At 48.2% G+C, this 19,491-nt stretch overlaps 6 protein-coding genes across 6 annotated transcripts; 3 read left to right on the top strand and 3 right to left on the bottom strand.

Annotated features, from left to right (window-relative positions):
* On the top strand, nucleotides 1–825 carry J7337_003542 (uncharacterized protein; the record flags this gene model as incomplete). Its single annotated transcript, XM_044821258.1, has 2 exons — nucleotides 1–79; nucleotides 113–825. The coding sequence occupies 2 exons, from the start codon at nucleotides 1–3 to the stop codon at nucleotides 823–825; spliced, it is 792 nt and encodes a 263-aa protein (XP_044682591.1).
* A 227-nt stretch (nucleotides 826–1,052) lies between these two features.
* J7337_003541 (uncharacterized protein) lies at nucleotides 1,053–1,727 on the bottom strand (the record flags this gene model as incomplete). Its single annotated transcript, XM_044821257.1, has 1 exon — nucleotides 1,053–1,727. One exon carries the CDS (start codon nucleotides 1,725–1,727, stop codon nucleotides 1,053–1,055), a length of 675 nt encoding a protein of 224 aa, XP_044682590.1.
* A 533-nt stretch (nucleotides 1,728–2,260) lies between these two features.
* J7337_003540 (uncharacterized protein) lies at nucleotides 2,261–3,530 on the bottom strand (the record flags this gene model as incomplete). Its single annotated transcript, XM_044821256.1, has 2 exons — nucleotides 2,261–3,410; nucleotides 3,466–3,530. 2 exons carry the CDS (start codon nucleotides 3,528–3,530, stop codon nucleotides 2,261–2,263), a joined length of 1,215 nt encoding a protein of 404 aa, XP_044682589.1.
* A 1,648-nt stretch (nucleotides 3,531–5,178) lies between these two features.
* Nucleotides 5,179–5,974, bottom strand: J7337_003539 (uncharacterized protein; the record flags this gene model as incomplete). Its single annotated transcript, XM_044821255.1, has 3 exons — nucleotides 5,179–5,283; nucleotides 5,330–5,721; nucleotides 5,797–5,974. 3 exons carry the CDS (start codon nucleotides 5,972–5,974, stop codon nucleotides 5,179–5,181), a joined length of 675 nt encoding a protein of 224 aa, XP_044682588.1.
* Nucleotides 5,975–11,001: 5,027 nt separating this feature from the next.
* J7337_003538 (uncharacterized protein) lies at nucleotides 11,002–11,955 on the top strand (the record flags this gene model as incomplete). The annotated part of the gene is made up of 2 exons (XM_044821254.1): nucleotides 11,002–11,089; nucleotides 11,150–11,955. 2 exons carry the CDS (start codon nucleotides 11,002–11,004, stop codon nucleotides 11,953–11,955), a joined length of 894 nt encoding a protein of 297 aa, XP_044682587.1.
* Nucleotides 11,956–18,355: 6,400 nt separating this feature from the next.
* J7337_003537 (uncharacterized protein) lies at nucleotides 18,356–19,113 on the top strand (the record flags this gene model as incomplete). Its single annotated transcript, XM_044821253.1, has 2 exons — nucleotides 18,356–18,708; nucleotides 18,954–19,113. The coding sequence occupies 2 exons, from the start codon at nucleotides 18,356–18,358 to the stop codon at nucleotides 19,111–19,113; spliced, it is 513 nt and encodes a 170-aa protein (XP_044682586.1).
* Between the last annotated feature and the right edge of the window lie 378 nt (nucleotides 19,114–19,491).

Genomic DNA, 19,491 nt, shown 5'->3' with positions numbered 1-19,491 from the left:
ATGAAGCTGTCTCTTTCACTTGCAGCGCTTGCCGCTGGAGCTTTCCAGGTCGTTTCTGGCCAGACGGTGTACTTTGCTGGTAAGTTAAGCGATTGCTGTTGAACTGGGATAGACGCTGATCAGATGAAAGGTGACTCCACTATGGCAAAGAATGGAGCCAACGACGGTGTAACTGACGGCTGGGGTAACTACATCGGCAAATATCTCAAGGTCACAGCCGTCAACAAAGCCATCGGCGGCCGCTCAGCCCGCTCCTACACCAACGAGGGCCGCTTCACCGAGATCGTCAACCTCGTCAAGAAAGGCGACATCGTCGTCATCGAATTCGGCCACAACGACGGCGGTTCTCCCGAAAAGAACGACAACAACCGCTCCGACTGTCCCGGCGCCGGCACAGAAGTCTGCATCTCCGACAAGACGGGCGAAAAGGTCTACACCTTTGTCTTCTACGTCTCGCAAGCCGCCAAAGCCCTCGTCGCCAAGGGCGCCACTGTGATTCTCAGCTCTCAGACGCCCAACAACCAATGGGAAACTGGAACGTTTGAGCCTGCTGCTCCTCGGTTCGTGGGATATGTTCCCACTGCTGCTAAGGCTCTGAACAGCCCTAGCGTTACTTATGTTGATCACTTTGCTGCTGTTACGAAGATGTATCAGAAGTTGGGTAATGCAAAGGTTAACTCTTTGTATCCTAAGGATCATACGCATACTAGCCCTGAGGCTGCGGACCTCATTGCGAAGGCTTTTGTTCAAGCTATTGATGAGGAGATGAATGGCAAGACTAGCCTGAAGCCATATATCAAGACTCCTGTTACCAAGGTGTACTAAGCGCAGTTTGGCCGAGTGTCTGAAGTTGGATTATATGGGAGACTGGATATGACTTCTTTGTATATAGTCGTCATGATCATGATACATAAAGATAGCATATATGAGACATTTGTTCATGATATTTGTAGTAATTATGTGAAATACCCTCGATCTTGTGATTACTATTGTATAGGATGCATGAAACCCTGCAGTTCTGAATGCCGGGAACGAAATATTAGCCATGTTCTTCAGTTACGGACAACAACGGCCTCCTTCACGAATGATCCCTCAACCGCAACTTTGACCAAGAATCTCGACACGCTATTCGGCGAGACACTATCAGCCATTCCCATTCCTTCACCAGCACTACCCAATGTCTCGACATTCTTGTCCGTCTCCTTCCCAAAGTCCAGTCTCACAGCTCTCACAAGAGTCCAGTCCATGTCAGTTGCTCGGATCTCTTTATCCAACAGGTTGTGATCCTCCAGAGCATACTTGATGTTCGTCCATCCCATGAACGCTTTGCTCACCCACGGAAGCTTACCCCACGAGCCCCCAACACCTGCCGTGGACATGACGACGATGCGCTTGATACCGGCTTCTTTAAGAACCTCACATGCATTAGCGCATGAGTCTGCCAGGAAGCGAGGCGGCGAAACTTGAGCTGCGAAGGGACTGTCTGACTTTCGGACCGTGTTGAGAGTTATGATTGCTGCAGATGGTGTCAGGCCTGGAGCAGCTGTAAGAGCGCGGCGGATATCGTCTTTAGAGAGCGGCGAGCCGGTGACGACAGTGAGGCCAGGCTGAGAAGAAACTTTGCTGGCATCGCGGACAAGAGCGACGGCAGTGTGATTATGAGAAAGAAGTTCGGAGACGACGTATCTGCCGGTTCGGCCTGTTGCGCCTAGGAGGAGGAAGTGCATGGTGAGAGACAGAGGAGTTGTTTATCGGAGGAGCTATTTGTCGGAGGAGTTGCTTATTAGAGGGGTTGTTCATTGGAGGGATTGTTTGTTAAAGGAATTATTTACCGGGGGAGTTGTTTTATTAGACGGGTAGATTGCCGCAGGAGTTGTTGGTTGGGGGAGTTATTTCGCGGGAGTTGATTATCGTAGGAGTTGGTTATTGCAAGAGTTGTTTGTCGGAGGAGTTATTCGTCGAGGGAGTTGTTCGTCAGGAGGCTTATGATATTGGCGATAGTTTTAGTAAGAGTGATACCTTCGATTGATATTAGACGATTGAAGGAAGTTGATTGTGATGAGAACAGTATTCATGTTTCAATGACTTGTTTATATACTTGAGCCTGCAGTTGGGCTGAACAACAGAGTCGGCTTCTCATTGGCCAGTTCGGTCAGCATGCTTTTCTGGGACGAGCCGCGTCTCACGACTCGCGTCTCGGCCTTACAAATTCATGTCGGACTTAGCAACAGAGTATCGCGAAGACTAATGACTCATTGATCTACTGAGATTGCGTCGCTAAGCTGCCATCAATTCCCCGTCGCATATCATAATCCTTCAGTCGTTCATTGACGAGATTCGCTAAGCCTTGGAGTTGCTTGTTTTCTTCCTTTAGCTTGGCATCAAGATCTGGTGAGGTTTCTAAAGTTCCCAGAAGAATGATTCTCAGGATAAGATATAAGATACGCAAGAAGTTATCGGAAATTGACTCGGGCTCTCCTGGTTGTGTCTCCTTCTGAAGAGATTCAAGAGCACTAAGCCATGAGTCCAAACCACCAAGCAAGTCTCGTTTTTCAGAAAGAAGGGGCTGAGCTTGTTGCTCCGACTGAATGTTTGTTGTCCTTCCCAGAAGTGCAATGGTCGACGTCGCGACTTTTGTAAGTTCCGCTCGCATGTTTGGCGCCAGCTTTCGGTCATTCGTTTCAATTGGCGGCGTCATTATGCTCGAAGCTTCTGGGGACTGTTGCTCAGTGAACTTGCAAGGCGCAGCGAACAGCTTTATAATAAAGACATCCAAGGCAGGCAGACCAGTATGTCGTGCTGGTATTAGGCCATTGGTGGTCAAGTACGGTCTGGCGCGGTACTCGCGCAGGATGTCCAGTCCACGAATTACATGCAGTCCCATGGCCGAGAAGTTCCCTCGGACTTGTTCAACGCTGATCAAGACTTGACAACAAAGCAGTGCGGACTTTAGGCTTTCAGGGCTGGGGTATGCGAGGTTGAATGCGAGGCTAGTCAAAGCTTTGCTGTACTGTTGAAGACCGAAGTTGTAGCTCAATCTCTGCTGTGCGTCTGTCTCGGATGTATCTCCTTCGTTCCTTGCCTCAAGATTTCCTCGCAGAGCCCTGAGAGACAGCAGAGCATGACGTATCGAGTCGTTGGTCAAGCTAGCTTGTAGGACCTGCTCTGCCTCTTCATAGCAGCTTAGCTCAACATCGAATATCGTTTTGGTCGAGAAGTATCGATTGAGATCGCCAGTGCTCAATGGAGGTTCCTCCTTAGCGTTATCATGCCCTGGATCTGGTTTGACGATCGGCTGCGGCGTCCTGGGGAAGGGCCTAAAGACAGACTCGTAACCATCGCATTTGCGCCCAGTCTTGACACACTTCTCACAGAAGGGCTTGGCCTCGTCGCACTTGATCTTTCTGATTCTATTTCCGGTAAGTATGAACCTTGCAAGGATGAGATGGTGGAGTCTTGACCAACCGGCATGTTGCGCAACCCGTCTTCACCTTGGTTCGGCCTCGGAGCGCGGGTTTTGGAGCGGTCATAGTGCGATTGTGATGTAGCCGGGATGATTGGAGGTTTGAAAGAGAAAGAATGCCGAACAGACGAATGAACAGCTAAAAAGGTGACTTGTTCGAAGGATTGAGTCGCTTGGCGCTAGATGGCGAGGCTGAGACATCAGCACTAACTGCATTAGGAAGCAACAGCGAACAGGCCAATCGTGGTCAAGCAACTACGAAACGACTTCAACTTCACATCATCAACCCTGAAGTTCAGACATCAATTTTGCTCAACATTTCTTCAGAAAAAGGAAAAAACAGTCGGCGTACTCCATGACTAGCATTCTTGCAGCCTTTTCAGGGTTTGGAATATAGTTACTACGGTTCTATCTCAAGCCGGTTGCGGCCGACACGTTGAGCATGTTCCAAAGTAGGTAATTCACCATCGCACCACATTACCGAGAATTGACCAGGAAACCAAGACCATCATATTTGAACACTGGGAATCTCGACGGGGGAGATAGTTTTAGATAGATCACGTGTTCAGGGACTCTGAACCTCCTGCACAATGAGCTTCCTCCCTCATGAGACTTTGCCGCTACCTTGATGCATCACCTTGACCTGGAGTTTTGAGAGTACGGATGTCTGACATTAAAGTATCGGACGATAAAAGAGCTAGTCAGTAATTGGTAGTAGCATCGGTGTTTTAGAAAGCTGTTAAGCTAATCATGAATGTTGTCAGAGAGTTATTTGAAGCCTTCGGTGAAATCGTATGCATCTCAATAGCACACAATCTTGACTAAAGCTGGGTTAAGCGATGGAGTGAAATAAAGGATTTAATAGGGCTTATGAATTCAGAGACATTACATAGGTCGAGCAGAAATTTGCATTCCCTCCGGTCCGCCATGAGTTTCACAACAGCCGCCTAGCCACTCGAACCCTGTACGTCGAGATCTACCGTGAAACAACGAAGAGAAAGCATCAGTGCATTTCAAGGCCATTTCGCGATTATCGAAGGAAGAATTAAGCTTTCTTGGTCGACAGAGCAGCTAAACCTTCTCTTTATTCTCAGCACCGACTCGCTCGCAGGTCTTATCTCTGAAAGGCGAGAGCAATTCGGCCCCAGAGCCTGAGCCATCGAATCAATGCTACTTTTATGATCTAGCCAACTAAACCTGATAACTGGTAGTAGTTTTCTCATTAAATCCCATGCCATCAGCCTAGTGAGCGATGGATTGTGATGATGGATGCGAAGCATTCCAGCCCATTGCATCAGCTTCTTCAGCACCCAAGGCTTTCACTCCCGGGACAGATGCTTGCCTTGCCTTGGTATAAGTATTTTACCTGTCGGAAAACTCCAGAAAGCTAAATAAAAAAGGAGTCTTATTACTCTATTAGCTCCTTGCGGATGCTTTTGAGTTGTCACGAAATACTGTCGTAGTGCTCAGGTAGGGGGGGTTAACGTGGCTGAAGACGTGTCAAAGTCAAGATCACTCTGTAGGAACACGGAAAAGAAAGATCAAATCGTGGAGTATCAATTCATGTTACATGATACATCCATATCAGAAGATCATCAGCTAGCACCTTTTCATACGCCTAGCGGGGTTCTTGTAATCTTTAGTCAATATTTCCGATGTCAAAGATTCGGTAGAAACCCACAAAAGCCACTATTTGGAGGCGGCTGCTCAGCCGCTTAGCAAAGGCCAGCCTTTGTAGGCTCACAAGCGCCGTTACCCTTATCACAACCATTGTAGCCCTGACATTGGACTTTGGGGTAGCAGTTGTTGGAGTAGGTGGCCTATGAAACATTAGTCTTGTAGTCACTTGTAGATCCTGATCCATACCTTGTCTCCCAGGTTGGTGTTGATGCCCATCAACTCCCCGCCGTTAACAGCAGTAGTACCCTCCATATGCACTGACCGTCGGCAGTTACCCTTGCAGTTACCGCAAGACCTGTAAACTTTACCGTAATCGTTGGCATAGAAGTTGATGATGTTCACGTGGCCACAGCCGTTATGCTGGATGATCTTATCGGCAGCTTTGTATGCACCACCGCCGATAATATTGGCTGTGCCGCCGCCCTTGATTGAGATGGCATCCTCGCAGACGTCCTCGAACCAAACGAATTCGAGAGTGCACGATCCAAGGCAGTACACGCCTTCACGTTGATTGGCGCCAATAATGACGTTTCTAAGCTTCGCCCCATCTTCAAGGACGAAAACAGTGTCCTTCTCACCTGAATAATGTAGTTAGCAATGGCCGAGGGGTCACCAATGCTATTGCGACTTGCCTCCTTCGGCCTGGCCTGTACACTTCACGCCGCGATCATACTTGACCCAGCCAGCATCAAAGGTCTGGCCTTTCTTAATATACTGAGGAGAGCCGAGAGTTTTTGTCCCCGTGTGCTTGGGAAGACCGCCAGTATAGCCCTTACAGGCTAAAACTGACGGCAGGACTGTAAGAAGAGCAATTGCGCTGGGGAAATGCATGATGGATCTTGTCGAAGTCGGCTCCTTGTTGTAAAAGTTGAATCGGTGTCAACAGGTCAGAGTGCGGGTTTTTATACTTTTCACCAGACTCTCTCAAGATGCCCTCTAGATGTTCCATGATGCCAAGCGTAAGTGCATGCATTATTCCCTGTAATGCCTAGCATTACTTGCGGGGGCGCATCCAGGTAGTATCCAAGCGATCACCGCTATTAATCCCTCCAGTCATATCAGATGTTGACGGGCAAGGGTGATGTTACCAAGACCAGAATGTGTCAGTATATAGCGGCTATTGGTGGAAGTCAGTCCTTGCTAGAAGTCGCGACCATCAAGCTTGTCTTTATGCTTGAAAAGGCTCCGAGGCTCCGGAAGTTCTGAATACTGCATTAGGCAGGTCTCTGTAGACGAGTGCTGTCCAGAAGGGTTTTGGGCTGCGAACATGGGTGATCGATGAGGACATCATGGGCAGGCGTCGTCTAATTTGAAGGTTCCTGTTCAACAACTAAATGTTGTCTGAATATGACAGGTGCGCTTGTGGCAAATGGTGTCTAGTAGAAAGACTGTACATACACAAATGAGCCTCCTTTTCAGCAAGCGGTCGAATCAACAGCCGCTCTCGCATGACCCTACAATCCAGTGAGCTGCTTTGTGATGGCGAAGCCAACATACGAACAGAAAATGTACTAGAACCCCTCTAGCTAAGCAAAGTTGGGAGTATCAAAGCTCTTGATTCGACTCTTTATCCAAAGGGAGATAAATGTCCAAGCAATGATGGTTGCTTGAAAATAACTTCGATACAAAGTGCAGCTAACTTGGTCAAATGAACAAAAGCTAGTTGGCGCGGAACAGTAGTGGGCGGCCTTGCGGCAAGGCGATTCCCCTCGAAGCCACGGTTTCCAACTTTCGCACCTCTGTAGCTGATTACCAGTATCATCTTTGCAAACGGGCTACCTCCAAACCTTTCTGTGGGCTGTTACCGCTTCAGAAGAATTTATTTCCGGGCCGTCAAGTCCAAGATTGGACTAGTCCCGAAAGGATATCTCAAACGAGTGATTCTTTGTTCCGCTGTTTTTGAGTTGATAGTCCCCACAGCTGATGGCTCACATCACGCGCCTCACACACGATAGAAACTCACACGTTCTAATCTAAGGACCGGGCTATGATGGCACCAGAGATGACTTAGCTCAATGGGCTCCCAGGCACTTTATCCTGCTTTACCTCCAACTAACCCCCTGAATCTTCCATTTGGCGTTTGGAACTCCATGAGTAGCGAGCTGGGACTTTTTGAACTCTTCAGAGAAGAATGTTGGGGCTTTGTATCACTGGGTGCTTATACGTGGCTCCTCCCAGGCCAAGTCTACGTATGACGAGTCGAAGCATGATCTGTCACATCTCGTTAATGAGTCAGAGGGGTACGCCTTGAGATATCTGTGCCGGAGGCCCACACATCCCTTCTGTATGTAGCCTGCCCGCTTGGGCCCCTAGCTACTTAGCTTCTTCCCTCATACACACAACAGACCTCGTATTCACAACAATCTGTGGCTTTCGGCGTCCTGCTAGCGACTTTTATCTTTCAACCTCCCTTACAACAGCAGATCAGGCGGACCCGAGTCGCGCTCTTTGACATTTTGAAGATTGTTTTGTTCGTATTTCTTTTCTAAGGGCCAAGTTCTCTGTGCTGATCTAAGGCCTCAGCCACGAGTCTCACTGCAAAAACTCCTCTGGCTCACAACGTCAACGGCCGCTAACGAGATTTCCGATCAACACTTTACGGAGATTAGACAGGTTGTTGGCCGGCCTACAGATCGTAAGAAACTCCCTCTTAATACACGGACTCAGGTCCTGTTTACTAATATGGCCACCAGGGTCTCCAGGCAACTACACCGAGAGGCTAGAAAAAGAAACCAGCAAAGATATTAGCCTAATCCCATATTTGAAGAGAATGTCGGATATAGATATCGACTCTCCGCTCCAGTCACCAACCGAATGGCTTGAGAAGCTTACTGCGGTAAATTTCTCGGATCCTGTCGATATAAACAGCCATAGCTTTGCCTTAACTGCAGATCATGTGGATGACTTCGATCTGGTTACCAACAGCGGAGTTACCTTTACAGTCTCAGCATTTCATGAAGCTTTGACTATGCATCCTGATCAAACCGAACTTAGTGCTTACTCGGCCCTCTTATCTACAAGGACTCGGCTCGTGTCTCACATAACTTCTCGTCCATAGCACAGCCAATCCCTACCTTCTCTAGTGCTGCCCATCGGACAAGTACAGAAGGGATTTATGACAGCGAGCGGTATTCCTGATTTAATCGATACTGATTATTTCCTTGTTGTTGATGCTGCTGGAACTGCACATGCTGTTTGGCTGATCTACGATCGATACCAACGATATGACGAGGAGCTCAAGGAAGTCGCCGACCCAAAGAGACAAGATTTTGAACAGACATTTGCCTTGGGCTTCACCGTTACAAGTAGTGAGGTAGTCTGTATCTCCTCAAGAATCTTGTTAAGTCACATGTTGGTAAGATTTGCTGCAACTGTGTTCATGAACTCTGGTAAAGGAGTGAATATATGACTATGTAACTAAATGATTGACTGATTTAAGGATTGGGTGACATATTTGAGATAGTAAAGGAGAGAAATAAGAGAAATATAGAGAGCGATAGGGGAGGACGGCACCATGTTTTACTTTCCCTCCAATGCTTACCGGAATGGCCTTTCAATGCATTTCACATGGCGAGTGTCCATCCGCGCTCAGCTGTTGACAAAAGAAGTGTGCATAAACCTCCGCGCAGCTCCAGTTCAGATTTGGTTTCCTCTTTTTGTTTTCTCGATTCTTGCGTGCCTCCAAGTTCCGAACAGATTGGGCGACATTGTATCTGAATAGTGCTTGACAGCGAGTGCATCGATCCCTGGGCTTGAAAGTGTCACAATGAAAGGGCGAGGCGACGTCGTCTTCGTGAGTGAAATAACCAGGGGAAGTTGCGATGAGGCTGAGGGGAGTCTCTCGCGGGTACCGGCGGTTAAGGTTTCTGCTCCATTCGACAATTTTGTCCAGCTGTACTTTGTCAAAAGCATGAAGTCGGCTGTCACGAAGATCTCTTACGAAATCGTTCATTTTACCAAAGCCATTCCAATAGTCTGTTGAAAACGCTAATACACAAGTCGGCTGTCCAATTGTTTTCATGCCTAGACAAGCAAAGCCAGCTTTGGGAATGCCATTCCCGGGCTGTATAACATCTGTTACTTTCAGTCTCCGGTATGCTTGGAAGAGGGCTTCTGTAATTGCTGTTGTTAGCCATGTACCTTGGTCATTGTCTTTACGTGAAATAATACATACTGAGGTTGACCTGCGATTGACGATACGCTACGACTCTCAGAAGAAGCTCAATTGGACTGAAGGCAGGAATCTTGATCCGAACATTGTTTTCATGGTAGTGTGAAATTGAGAACTCATAGACTTGCTGGATCATTCTTGTAGTGTCTGAGTGCCGGTGGAGTTTACCCTGGGCAAGTACAAGTGCGCAATACAGCTCCGAATACAGGCTGCTTAGGACTGTCGTGTATTGAGCCAGCTGAGCAGCAACTTCTCGGTTTTCCGTCGGTGCCTCCAGCTGAGCAAGCCAAAGCCTGGCTAGTGGTTCATACAAGAAATAGGAAACCAGGGTAATGAGATTGGCGATGTTCTTGACTGTTGTAGCTTCAATGTTTCTAGGTGTGAAACTCTTAATTTGGAATAGTAGATCTTGAATGATCGTTACAAGTACTTCTGTCCCTCGAGTACATGCTTCTAGTTCCACTAGAGTTGGGGGAGCTTGGTCCCGCCATAGATCAGGCGCTACTTCATAAAAGGGAGTGTCTTGTTCGCGGTAGACACGCATCTTTATTCAAGCTTGTAAAATAAATGGAACAGAAGTCGGGTGCAATGAGAAACTCGAAATATAGCTTTTGGGATTTATTGACGACAATGGACGGGGAGGCTCACAGTAGTTAAATAAGCAATTGCACAGCTCTTATGGCTTGATGTGTTGCTTTCGGGTGAACGCACCTTCAGTGTTGGTCCCATGTACATCTGTTCAATGGCTACCACTGCCAACACTCGAACGAGTTTACGAGGTGCCACTGACACACCTCAGGTCCGCCTTTGCTCTCAACTAGCTCCCCTCTAGCTGAGTACCCTCAGCTTCCCTTGACTTCTTCCTCTTTTCCTCTGATCCATCCGACTTCTCTCACCTTTGGCCTCCAGGTATTCTCCCTCCAGCACTCAACTTATGTGAGCCTCCGTGCGATATCTTTGTGCCACAAAAGAAACCTAGTGTCTCAAAAGTCTGCCGAGTAACAAAAAACCCTCACGACGTATCTTCATACCATCCCGGCCTCCCTTGTACTTTTGTTTGGCTGCAGGGCTTTCATTGGAACAAGGTTGGGGTGTCTTTGCATCGCTAACGATAACTTGCATTTCGGTCAAGACCCCACTTGAGGAGCCTCCGCACATTTCCCCGAGCTGATCTTGACCTACCTTGGCTGTGCCATATTCATTCGACCACGGAATATCTCAAAGGCGGGGTAGTAATCCTTCGTGTCACCAGAAACACCTTGGATCTGCATCAGCTCACACGGAACTGACTCCTTCACTTTCCCTCAGTTCACTTGATCTCTCAATCGTGGGCTCTTTGGTATCAAAGGTACTGATCTGTGGCTTTGTACAACGCAGATTGCTGACGGGCTGAAACAGTGCTCACCATCCCTTTTCACATCTCACCACTCACCATCCATCATCTCTCGCAAGCTTTCACCACTACAAACTTGTATCGTTGTCGCATAACGTGATATTGGTTTCTTACTTTTTCTCAAGGCCGTGCTTAACTGCCCCTCAGCAGCTAACGTACGTGCAACATAGACACATCTTGACCCACTGGCTGACCAGTGTCCAGACTCTCAATTTCCCATCAACAACACCCCAGAGAATACAGTCGCTATCACGGAAGCCCTCCAGTCAGGTCCCAATCGAATTCGGTCGCAAGATGGTCGCCGCTATGCTTTCCGACAAACGCTTTGCGGAGATCAAGAAGGCTGTCGGTAATCCTTTCGACAATGGTGATCCTTTTGGCAGTAAGTCCTTAATCTCAAGTACACTTTCTGAACTACAATTAGCTGACCTCAATACTTCAGTGTCTCCCGACGAATACCTAGCGAAGCTGGACTTCGAAACTGGCAGTGATGACGTCCTCGATCAGTATCTGCAGAAAGCATCCGGCATGCACAGTAAACCTGTGCGCGCATCAGCAGAGAAATGGCTCAAGGAGCTTACTGCGATCGATTTCAACAATATTAGCGATATCTCCAACCATCGCTTTGCCTTGACTGTCGAAAAGGTGGACAGATTCAAGCTGGGCAACCATGGCGAGGATACCTTTGCAGTCTTAACATATCCTGGCGCTATTGTGCCAGATGAACTCTCCCCTGAGAGAAAGTACTCTGGCGATTATTATCCCCATACCGCCTTTATCTCTCTTCGGATGGGTGAAGTCTCGCATTCTCACCTTGATCCGGAATCTTCCAAGGCCGCTACACTTGCATCTCCCGGTCAACCTCCTTATCTAGTTTTGCCCATCGGGCAGGTACAGAAGAAGCCTAAGGGAGAGACGGATGATGAGTTCGAAAACACCGATTATGTCCTCGTCATTGACGCCATCACGACTAGCCATCCTGTCTGGCTGATTTATGACCGAAATGCGGAAGATGATTTGGGTGAACCACAAAACATCCACCCTGATGAGCAACCTCTGGTCTTCAAGGAACTTGGGAAGAACTTTGATGCTGTGCAGGTTTTCCCAAGTATCCAAAAGTGGTTTGACTATTACAACAATCTTGACTTCACTCAGATGCTGAAGTCTATGCAGGAAACAGGTATCACGGGACCAATCAAGGCTAAGGAGATTGCCATTTCGGAGGCTAAAAAGCTTTTACTCGAGTAGATTTTTTCTACGTTTGTGTTTTGTGTACATGGGAGAGGGGTCGGAGCAGGGAGATTATGGGGCCGGGCCTTGGAGCATGAAGTTCTGGTGGAATTGTATCGCGAAATAACCTCCTTACGAGACAGAATCATCTCCCCTCAGTTTTTACGGCCCAGGTTTAGTGTCTATGTACCTAGTTCTAGCTAGTCCCTGTAATCACAGTTGGTGCAGCAGCCCACTGTACCTCTGCGCGAGTCCACCAAGTGAAAATGTCCTCGGATGAGGACGCGGGCGTGATACTTGCACTTTCGCAGCTAGCAGGTGCGCTGTAAGCAACTCATCCAGGTGACAAGTCCAGCAGCAGCCCTTGATCACTTTTGCGCACGCCTCATTGATGCTACTGCCCTTGACATCAATCCTTTACGTCACCATATTCAGACTTGACAATGCAGTCAGCTTCACCGATCAATGCATTCATCAAGTCTGCCTGAATGCCAACTCAATTGTGTAACCCCCAAAAGCAATGCCCACGTCAGATTCATTCGTGGCGCGATTACCCCTCTCCCAAGCCTCATTTCAATCGAATCCATGCGGCACTGATCTCTATCTCTATGTCTAATATCGATTTGTGCAGGAATCCGCGTAGAGGGGATGTGTCGCCGAATCACGTCGTAACGGGAACTTCGAGGGCGCAGACAGACATTCATTCGCGCGCAGCCTGGTTAAACATGGACAGTGCCATCGCCGGTTGTTTTCGCGTGTGTCAGATCAGTGAGATGAACGACTGGGGTACCGGAAATAATTGAGGAGGGTTGGTCATTCCAAGTCCTGTATTGGTTGTTGATAAGGTCAGGAGCGCCAACATCGATCGCGGTTGGATACTGCGCGTAAAGGCTGTTAGCTAGCTCGCGGTTCACCAAAAGCTGCTTACCGACATTTTCAGTGATTACTACAGCATCGGTTGTCGTGGCACCATTTGTGATTGCGCTGGACGAGGTTCGAGTTATTGGTGATAGGGGCATTTGGCGTTTGGGATGGGTAGCACAGCGTCAAAGGAAGAAGTGGCGTCAGCTTTACCTCCGCTGATAGCCGCGGCAATAACCGCAGTATAATTTGTCACAGTATTTGTAATCTATGTCCTGGGCAATGTCTTGAGAAGGGTCTTACCCATACGGTGCTCGGCGACAGTCCCTCCCGGCTAGTATCAGGGTCAAGGCCAAAAGACTCAATATTACGCTCTACCTCAAACGGCTAGTTTTTGTCATCACCAGCCTCTGCGACACTAGAGCAAAAATAAACTTCTCATTATCTGCAGGAACGTTTTCATATCAGATTAGATCTGAGTTCGGCAACATGGCAAAGGTTGCAGTGGCCTGGGTCTACGAGGCGCAACTGACGATCGTAGGACAGATAGCCTTCAATCTGAGTTCTTACATGCCCTTAGCGTTGTTTTCCCCTGGAGAAGCCGCCCGAGAGTCTAAGATCTTACCCCCATCGGACTTCATTGACGAAAATGTCCTGGTGCATTCGGGCTAAAACTGGGCTTCGAGTCTCCAACCTTAACTTGCTGCGGTGGCTTGGCTGGAGGCTGGCTTTACAGTATGCATCACTCCTTTTTAGCTGACCAATCTACACCATTGTCGTCATCGACTTTCTCACCAGCATTTGAGCCTCCAGTAGAGAGAAGGAGATAAATGAAACCACCACCATCGCCGTCCTCTCTCCCACGGGGCAAACAAAAACTAACCAACCGTAGAGATAACGACGACATTCCCAGAACCAGGCGCTGTGATTGTATCACCACGGAGTGACTTGTAAGCAGAATCCTTTTCATTTACACACGGAAGGATAATGTCCCAAGCGCCTGTGACACGCTCACCCACAATGGCATTGGTGCAGAAGGGGGTGAAGCGCTCTCAGGTAACTGATCAACGCTCACAGTCAGCCCTTAGTTTCCGCTGCTATCAAGTGGCTTGTCAGAGCCATCCCCTATCTCACTGGGCTGGGGTTCCTCAGCGTCAATTATGGGACCTGAAACAGGCTGGGAGGTAGATGTCTCAACGTGCGGGCGTACAGACTCGGAGCTGTTATCATAACGGAGTTCCGACATGGCTTCGACCGGGCCGGCATCAGTGTCGTCGCTCTCAGGCATCTGTGTATTCGCGGGTGGAGGACCATCAGCCGTAGGTCCAGTCGTTGGGGGCAGATCAGATACATCAGTATCATTCGTGAAGCCTGGGGTGTCGGGCGCTTGGATCGGGGTTTTACCTGAGATTTGTAAGCTCTGATGATGACACCTTGTACTTTGATAATACACAGTCAGCCGGTCCGGAAACGAAAGCCTGCTTCTGAGGCAGGACTAAGCGGAGGAAACATCCCTTCTCTCGTGATATCTGGCGCGGCAACAACGCCTCACTCAGTGGTTTTAGCTTTGAGGATCATCTCCAGTGGCTGCCAAATTGCTGTTGGGTATGGAAGCGTGAAGGGTAAACCGGAATATAGTGCCATGATGGCTGGTGGTGCTTGATACCTCGTACTCTTGCGATTGAACAGTGGTGGAAGACACGGTGCCGGAACACTGAGCTCACGATGGCGTCACGGCGTAGATACGCAACGAGGCAAGTCGAGGAAGAGAGGCAAAAAGCGCAAAGATTGTAGATTCTCGTGAACAATGGCAGATTCAGGGGTAAAGACGTGCATTGAATATTCGGAGTACAGTCGACGAACATTGAGCTCATGGCGTGGCCATTGATGTCACTTGTTCTGGTGATGTGATGGCGAACATTGAAGGGCTGACACCTGATAAAGCTTTGATGTACGCGCGTTGGGGGCTGTTCGTTGCGCTGCGCTCAACTGAACGGCTGTGAACACCCGCAACAATATAGATACGAACACTCATTGCGATCCCTTTTACACTCATAGTCTGAAATTAACAAATAGATGACCTGCAAAATACCAGTGACACTCTCCAGGTCATCCAAGAGATGGAGGCACAGCGATTGGCATGGCACGTAACAGTCATTCCCTGCTTCATTAGGTCCAGTTAGCCCGGATCAGCACCAGCAGATTTATACTGAATTGTCCACTAATTCTTCGGGGAGGGCTTTAACATTACAGGGCCTTCTAGGCGCGCCAGACTGGCTTACGGGGGAATGTTTAAGGCCGGGTGACAGTACGCTATACCTCGTTCTCAACTTCGCTAAAAAAAGGCTCTGCCACGGCATGGAGTGTCTCTTTTGCAATGTTTCATGGCGAGGGTGGTAAACATCTGTGTCATCGTCTCTTAAAATGTCCGCGATCATCGATTAGGCGCCTTGTATTCTGTTTATATATTCTTTATTCAGTCTCTCATCGCTTTCTCGCTGCTTTCCTTGTGGTTCGGCTTAGTCATGGTGGCTTTCGGTAGTGTTGGCAGTCCCAACGCCTCGGGCGGATAACCTAGAGCTGGGGCTAACGCAAGAGCTACAATAGACATAAATATTTTTTTAAAACCCATGCTCATTTTTAATACCGTGGCTAGTACAAGTAAACGGAACTTTCGAAGCTGGAGTTGAAGATCTCAGGGAAAAGTTAGTCTTCTAGATTGGGCTGTTGCTTTCAAGGTAGTCTGCGCTGCATGCTGCATTTCGACTTCAAGCCGAGAGTCGGGTGTTGCGACTTCACTTCTCGCCTTGTTCATTGTAGGCCGTCTTTCCCTACCTATAGATATAAATATCGTGATTGGAAGATGAAAGCCTCTTGAGCAAGCTCGCTAGCTTTCTGCTACCTTATCAGAGTGTAACTCTTGATGAGCCCAACTCCAGGCCGCGACGACCCCTATTGCAAAGCCCAAGCTTATGTATACCAACAAACAAGGTGAGGAAACTTGACTAAATTTCTCTAGACGGAAAGACTTCTAGTAGGATAATCACCTCGCGCAAAGGATTGGGATGCTGGCCCCGGCAAAGCTCTTCAGTCCGACCAGTGGCACTTAATCGGGGTACCACAGACCCCCCTCTGAATCATCATGTTACTTGATTCATTTGCCGCAATTTACTTTGAGCAGCTCCTTGTCTGTCGATACCCTTTCCGATAGGGAGAGATGCGAAACCGAATGATGGTGCACGAATATTTGGACATGTTCGCCTGTTTAATCAGTGTAGTCTTATAGACAATTGAACTGTATGTGATGGGGAACAGCTGAGATCACGCAGAAAGAGGAAGAGTTCATCAAAGGGACATGTTTGGATCAATGTATCTCTAACTATGGAAATGCGGTAAAAGGCTTCGTCAATCATAACATTCTCCAGCCTGCAATACCATCTCTTTGTCCCTTAGCTCTCTAGTGCCCTGTAGTGAAGATTTGATCACTGGAAGAACAGTCTATTTGTTCTTGTCAACAAAGATATTTTTGTTCCAGAGTACACTGGCATCCTCAGCAGTCACGACCTTGGCCTTGACCTTTCCTGTCAACCCTGTCTTTCAAAATGAGTCCCGAATCTGAGTGAAAATGAGTTTATCGTAGAACTGGAACCAATCTTGAATGCTCAGCAACACTTGGGCAGCATCAAAATTCTTCTCTATCCCCTAAACACCAAATCAACTGCCTCTAGATGGATGCCCTCCTTCTCCTCATCGTTTTCGGACACAAGCATTCAATCAAAAATCAGCCAGACAGGATGCGCAGATGCGACGGCATCGACAACAAGGACGTATTTAGTCTCATCCGAGACTTGAAGGCCACTTTCTGTTGTATATCCTTTAGATATCTGGCCGATAGGCATTACCAGAGAAGGAAGTGGTTGATTGATTCCTGATGACTTGACAGTCTTGTCTTGCTCAGGCACAGAAAGATTATCAGAACCGTCTACAAATTCGAGAGAGAGAGTAGACCTGGGTGGGCATCAGATTTCTCCAGGACTGGCGTATAGTCCACACTCATAGCTCCAGAATTTGGCGAAACAGTAAAGGTATCTTTACTATCAGTGCATAGAGCGAATTCTCCAATGTTATATTCGAACAAGTCGAATTCAAGGTCAAGGATAGGAGCAGGGTCTATAAAGTCGACTTCAGTAGGCTTCTCGAGCTACTCTCTTGGTTTCTGGCGTTGGGATATAAGGTCCGAGACGGGGTCCTGCTGCAGGTGCTGAAGCAGGCTCGTGGGTTTACCGTGGTCTGGCCTAAGTATTGCTCTCAGCCTGGCTAGATAGACGGAAGGGAAATCTTCGACTACAAAATTAGCAGCCTGTACTTGCGGCAGAGTAACGAGAAGAAAGTTCTCACCATCAGAAAGCTGTTCAATAGCGCTTTTAGTATCCCCAGGAAGTTCTTCAGGAGTCTTTCTGTCATCCATCGCGAACAGGTTCTAGCAGAATGATGTCTAAAATTTTGGCGAAAGGAATGCTTGACGGCCCAAGATGTTGTTGATAAGAAGATGAGAGAGGCAAGCTGGGTGTTGGAAAATTGGGCGGGCAATCATTTGACCAGGCAAACTTGGCCAGGGATCGACTTTCGATCTGTGCTAGAACTCAGAAATGGCTCTCATTGGCTAGAGCGAATATTTCAGGGCGAGTTCGCTCAGTCCCCTCCAAGTAGCTGAGTGAATCACGATTGCATTGGCCCCGATCGGCGATGTGACGAAAGCTTGCAGGTCTGGGATGGTGGGGTGGCCGAAGAACAAACGTTGCTTTTCGAGACCATGACCGGGCCCGCGACTTGAAATGGCTCGTGCGTTGGACAAGCAAGCGGTGTTATGTGACGAGCACTGCCCCAACCCATTATCGACCTGCCTTGAATGCAGCCACCAAGTTCTGTCAGCGGAGTAAGCTCTCAGCCACAAGTCTCAACTGCAATAACACATCTAGATCACAAAGAAGGATGTGGTGGCACGAGAGATGGCCTCGCTCTTCAAGTTGTTCCTAATGACATACTGACCGAATAAACGAACGTGAAAGTCGAGGGGCGTCAAAAGAGAATCGAAATGGTTGGCTTTCTTGGGTGTGAATTGAGCCAAGATGTACCTGGCGACACAGAAGTCCCTTATTGCGAGTGACAACATTCCGAATCACCAATGTGAGGCCAAGAAGTGCAATTTGGTCGGCTTTGAAGTGCTGGGGAACCTAATCGACACCCGAGGCGTGTTTTCCCTCTTATTATCGAACAGGTCAACGGCCTCCGCCTTTCCGTACCTTCCAGACCCCAAAACCAGACCTTCAAACTTTTCTTACCTGCCGAGTACTCTTTTTGGTTCCCATCAAAAATCTACGCAGACATGCCAGTCTACCGCGAAAGCCCAACGCCAGCTATTGAGACCCTTCTGAGCATATGGTGGTCTGCAGAAAAAGACGTGACACGAAATGCGTTGTCTACATGTATAAAAGGAGTCATGGCCCTAACCTTGATGATACATGATCTGAAAGCCCAGCCAGACCTTTACATCAACATGGACGCCGAAACAGTTGATGATGCACGCGATCTCATCACCATTGTTTCGTTCCTACTCTGCGGGCCATTGTACGGCATTCTAACAGCTCCGAGACGCAAGGCGGAGACCCATACATATAAGCGAACCTTCGATAGGTACGCAGAGGAGATAGTGAAGCTGCTTGAAGCTATTGAGAACGCTCACAAAGCGCTGAACATTATTAGACCGGGTCACTTTTGGCAGACGCTGGAGATTCTGGAGAGTATCCTTGTCTCAGGACGTTGGAAACCGGTCACGATTACACCAATTGTTCCAATTGAGCTGCTTATGAGAGTTGTAGCGGCCCGTAAGAAATGGGATAGCCTTAGTGAGTTAAGCATAAACTTGGTGAGATCCACAAATGACTAATTAGATATACCATCAGAGCAACTCTGGAAGAATACCGGAATCTCAATATAGCCAAGTCTCGAGGTCTCAGTGCTGGCCTGCCTAAAACCACCTTCCCCTGCATAGGTGCCATGCCGAACAGCGATCGAGTATACATCATTTCTACTTCGGCAGACCATTGGCGTTTTTTCGGGAAGCTCAATGAGTTTGTCTTAAACCTACGCCATAGCCGTCGTAAGGGCATAACTAATGCCGTTCATGGAGGAGGAAAGGATGCCAAATTAGTTAAAGAATGGAGTGAAGCTCTTGAGAGCCGGCGCAAGCGCAGCGAAGAGAAGAATCAGAAGATGGAACCGCTCGCAAGTCTTATTGAAAACCCACCGGGTTAATTCTCTCATCTGCACGACGTCGCAAAACCCTGTGAATACCCCTCTTTTCGAGCTCAAGGCTCGTTGTACCCGCTGTCAGGTACTCTTTAGATAGGAAGTCCCCGATAACGTCAAGGTAAAAGAGAAAGTTGAGTCACATAAAATACACCTTGGCTTTACCTGTGCAGAGACCTACGCTCACTTCTTTTGCCGAGCTTTAGAGCAACAGGCGCACGCGGTTACAGAAAGCATTCACCTCGCTTCTACGGAGTTCTGAAGGATCGAAGGAAAGACACCGAAAGCCAGAGAAGTTCAACAAAGAGGTTCTGCTTGGCAGGTAACCAAGCCAAGGTCTAACGGTGACACTGTTAAGGTTTAGAGTGACAAAGCCCCAAATGC

Source organism: Fusarium musae, chromosome 3, assembly GCF_019915245.1.
Source record: "Fusarium musae strain F31 chromosome 3, whole genome shotgun sequence".
NCBI classification, from domain to species: Eukaryota; Fungi; Ascomycota; class Sordariomycetes; order Hypocreales; family Nectriaceae; genus Fusarium; species Fusarium musae.
The sequence above is the reverse complement of the archived record's forward strand: the minus strand, read 5'-3'. Positions and strand labels throughout refer to the sequence as shown.